Consider the following 4,210-nt stretch of genomic DNA (forward strand, 5'->3'; position numbering starts at 1 on the left):
CCAGAAATCCTAATCAGGTAGTCTTGCTAACTAACTCTACATAAGGCAGACCAGGTGGGAGAGTGGAGAGGGGGCCCCGCCCCCTTAGCTCAGTCTGGTTACTATGGCGACAGCCGCGGAGTGACCTGAGTGCTCCTTACCTCCCCCCTCCCAAGCCTAGAGATGACGGCACCGCTGACTGCGCCAAATTTCAGCCAATGGGCGGTTGCTCCCGCCTTCCCTTCCGCCACCCCTCTGCCCCCGCCCCACCTCCCCCCCACCCCCACCCCCCGGAACTCAATTCACAAATCTGGACAGGGATTTCCGGCGTCGTGCCGGGTGCAAGGACGCTGAACCCTGGCATGGGGAGAGGTGATCCTGTCCTCTTAAGCGGGCAAGTGGGAGCTGACATTCTTGGGTCCTCGTTGCCAGATTATCCCGAAGCCCTCGTGGCGGTGGCGGTGGCTGTGGCTGTGGCGGTGGCGGCCGCAGCCCCCCACCCTGCTGGAGCGCGCCCGTCAGCACCACGGACAGAGATCCCGGGCTCGGCCGCGCCCGGCTCTCCCCGGCTACTCCGAGCCCTGGCAGCGGCCCGCGGTGGAAACGCCGCCACCCTGGGCCAATGACAGTGAAAAGGGGTGCTCAGGCATGTGGCGAAGGCAGTGGGGACGGAGCAAGGATCTCAGGCTAGGCAGCCTGTTTCTCTTTCGACCCTGGGATGCGGGGTAGCAGGGGCAGAGGTGGACGTGTAGCTCAAGCACCTGCAAAGCTCAGCGGGGGTGGGGGGGTGGGGGCGTGAGGCTGAATGTGGCTGACAAGCCCCACCTGAGTGATACACAGGCTTCGTCAAACCCGAGTGGACTCTTGACCGGATGGCTGGGCTGTGGGGAGGGAGGGAGGGAAGTGACAGGCACCAATGATGACTGGCTAGTGTTGCCTCAGTAGGCCCATCGCGGGGGGGGGGGGGCAACCACCTCCGCTGTCCTCATCCCTCCGCCACTAAGTGGCTTGGGCATTAATGAGTGGCTGGGTCAGACAAAATGGAAGGGAGGGATTTCGCTTCATCGTCAAGCCTCCACCTTGGGTGCCCTCACTTTGAGAAATGGAAGCCCACGGGGCAGCGGGGAGTGTAACAGTGCTCAGGGATCTGCCCTTCCCCACTTGCCCTCCACCCCCACCCCAGCTCTCATACTCCTGACCAATCCATGCCAATTTTCATGCCCGCTCGCTTGCTCCCTCCTGCCCTCCCAGGACCCAAAGAAAGGCCGGTGCAGAACCATCTGCAGGCGCTTCTAGCGCTTTATAGTTCTCTCTGGGACAGACGGACAGACAGTACGGCCCACGCCGTCAGCCCGCATCATTGGCACCTTGGACACGGCCCCAGGCCCAACCCATACCCTGGTCCCCTCCCGAGAGGAATCCGGCCTGACCCGGGCTCAGCACCTCGAACAGCTCTCAACCCCACCCCTCCCCCCTCCCCCCTGAAACAATCAAATAAATTAAAAAGGCGGGGGACACTAGGGATAAGGAAGAGAGGCGCCCCTCCCCCAGAGATGTCTTACTCCCACTCGTCTGCAGGGGAGCCGCCGCCGCCGCCTCCAGGAGCTCTTCCAGGTTGATTCAGCCCCAAACCTTAGCCTTCGGAAGCCGGCACCCGCCTTCCCCCCCAACTCCCGGCATGCAACACGTAGAAAATAGACGCGGTAGGGATGGGGTAAGGGACCCTCCTGGTGGGTGTCTGCCCGCCCCCAGCCCCACCTCAGTGGATCCAAATGTAAAACTAACGGTCCCCTTTCGTCTTGGGGGGTGGGGAAGAAATGGAGAGGGACACCGGTGGGGTGGGGAGGCAGACAGGAGAGAAAATGGTGACACTGGACAGGGGAGGAGGAGAAACGACCCCAAAGGGGAGATGCCCAGGAAGGTGCAGGAGGAGAAACGGGGCCCAGGGAGGGCGAGGAGGGTGCGGACAGGGAGAAAGGCAAGGAGTGGGAGGGAGACTGGAGCTGGAAGAACTGGAGGAGGCGAGAAAGGGGACAAAACCCAGGGAGAAGGGTCTACAGACACGCACAGCAAGGAAGTCCCCCACCCCTCGACAAAGATGGGGTGATGGGGACACAGACAGAAAAGATGAGGCTAGGGTCCATCCCCTCGCTCATCTCCCCTCTCCCCACCGGCGTCCAGGCCTCCAGCTTCCCTTGCAGGTCCAGACTGGCTGTTCTCTGCCCCGCGCGGGGCGCAGCGACAGCGGCGGCGTGGCAGTCCCGGGGGCTCGGGAGTGTGTCGGGGCCGGGGCGGGGGACGGGCGCGGCCCCGGGCGTCCCTAGCGGTCCAGGTTCATAGTCCAGTGCTTGGCTCCGGCCGCACAGCTGTCCCTGGCGGCGGAGGAGGGGGCGGCCCCGCTCGGGGGGCCCCCGGCGCCGGCGGCAGCGGCCTCGCCCTCGTTCTTGAGGTCCTGGAAGACCTGCGTGAAGAAGTGGGGGTCGGCGTTGAGCCGCAGCATCTGCGGGCTGAGCCGCTGGATGAGGCGCAGGCAGCGCTGCCAGAAGCGCTCCTTGTCGGGCTCCACCAGGAAGGGCTTGAGCGGGTAGGAGATCTCGTTGCCCATGTAGGAGTAGGCGAGGTAGAGGCAGGTGAGGAAGGCGGCCTGCAGCTCGGCGGCCGACGCTAGCTCGTCCCCGCGCAGCGACTCGCGGCACAGCAGGTACACGAACACCAGGTTGGCGGGCGTAATGAAGGCCTGGTCTTGCCAGCCCTGCAGCAGCAGCGAGCGGTCCACGCCGCGGAACCAGCCCACCAGCTCGCCCGGGCTCAGCTCCTTGAGGCGGTAGCAGCGGCGGCACACGAAGTCGCCCAGGCAGCGCAGCAGCTCGCCGGTGGATGCCTGCACCACGATCCGCCGCGGCGAGCCCCCAGGCACCGGCGGCGCGGCCTGCAGGGCTGGGGGCGGCGGGGGCGGCGGCGGCTGGCCCGAGCCCGAGCCCGAGCCCGGCGGCGCGGCGGCGGCACTGCCGCCCGACGACGGCTCGCAGGCGGCTGCGGCGGCCGCGGGCACCGTGGGCACGGGGACGGCCAGAGGCTTGGCGGCGCCGCCGTCGGGGAGTTCCCGGCCCTTGCGCAGGAGGTTCTCGCGGTTGCGCTGCTGGACCAGGGGGTCGGGGCCCGTGGTCGCCGGCTTGGGCGTCACCTTTTTGCTGCCTTTTTTCTTCTTGGCGGACGCGGCCACCAGGCGCTTCCAGGTGAGCGCCGAGATGAGCACGGACGGCCGCTTGAGCCGGCTCTCGCCTTTGCCGCCCTTGCCGGCGGGCGGCGCGCCGTAGCCCCCCAGCGCCTCGTCGCCCGCGGGCGGCGCCTTCTTCTTCTCCTCTGGCAGCCCGCCGGGCCTCCGGCCCTTGGCCGAGGAGGCGGGGGACAGGGACAGCACCGTGCCCATCGTGCAGAGCGGGCCGGCCCCGGGCCCCGGCGGGAACCGCCGCTGCTGCAGCCCGCGGGGACCCGGCGGTGGGGGGCCTGGCCCGGCCGGGGCGCGGGGACTGGCGCGAAGGCGGTGCTCGGCTGCGCGGCGGCGGCGGCGGCGGCCGGAGTCTGAGCTGCGCCAGCTGCAGCGCCCGCCCCACCCCGCGGCCCTGCCCTCGCCGCGCCGCGCCGCGCCCGCCGCGCGCAACCAATCCGCGCCCGAGCTGCCCTCCCGACGGGCAGCTCCTCCCACCAATCGCATCCCTCCTGCCAACTCAGGTCCCGCCCCGGCTCCCACCCTTGGTTTCGGGTCCTAAGGAAAGGGGGAGAAGGCGGCGGTGGTCGCAGGGGCGCCCCCTCAAGTCAGCGCGGGGAAGGGACGGCTGTTCCCTTTCCCCTCATGAAGCTCGTAAGGCACTGGGTCATCTTGTTTTGATGCCCTGGGATACGAAGACCCAGACGCTCTGGGGACACCCTCTCCCCCCCTCCCGTTTCTGTGTGTTGGTGAGTGAGGGGCAGCGTGGACAGCGACTGCCCTCAGGCGCCGGGGCCGAACTGCTTGAGCTGCCGGGCCTCGCCTTCCCCACAAGGCCACTGTGTGGCAGACGCCTGCTTGTGTAGGCGGGACGGGGAGGACCTTCCTTCAGGTCATTCTCAGCACCCCGGCCCTGGCTCTGAGAGCAGCAAGACCCTCACACGTGCCCGAACCCGCCCGTTTGGTGGCCTGACTCCTCACAGCTGAGGTGCCTGGGTTCTGGTCAGCAGCAGCCAGCACCCT

At 67.8% G+C, this 4,210-nt stretch overlaps 1 protein-coding gene across 1 annotated transcript; it reads right to left on the reverse strand.

Annotated features, from left to right (window-relative positions):
• Positions 1-2,299: 2,299 nt before the first annotated feature.
• CDK5R2 (cyclin dependent kinase 5 regulatory subunit 2) lies at positions 2,300-3,409 on the reverse strand. The gene has a single exon (XM_075530077.1). The coding sequence runs from the start codon at positions 3,407-3,409 to the stop codon at positions 2,300-2,302; it is 1,110 nt and encodes a 369-aa protein (XP_075386192.1).
• Positions 3,410-4,210: the final 801 nt, after the last annotated feature.

The sequence above is a fragment of the Tenrec ecaudatus genome, chromosome 13 (genome assembly GCF_050624435.1).
Source record: "Tenrec ecaudatus isolate mTenEca1 chromosome 13, mTenEca1.hap1, whole genome shotgun sequence".
Lineage (NCBI taxonomy): Eukaryota > Metazoa > Chordata > Mammalia > Afrosoricida > Tenrecidae > Tenrec > Tenrec ecaudatus.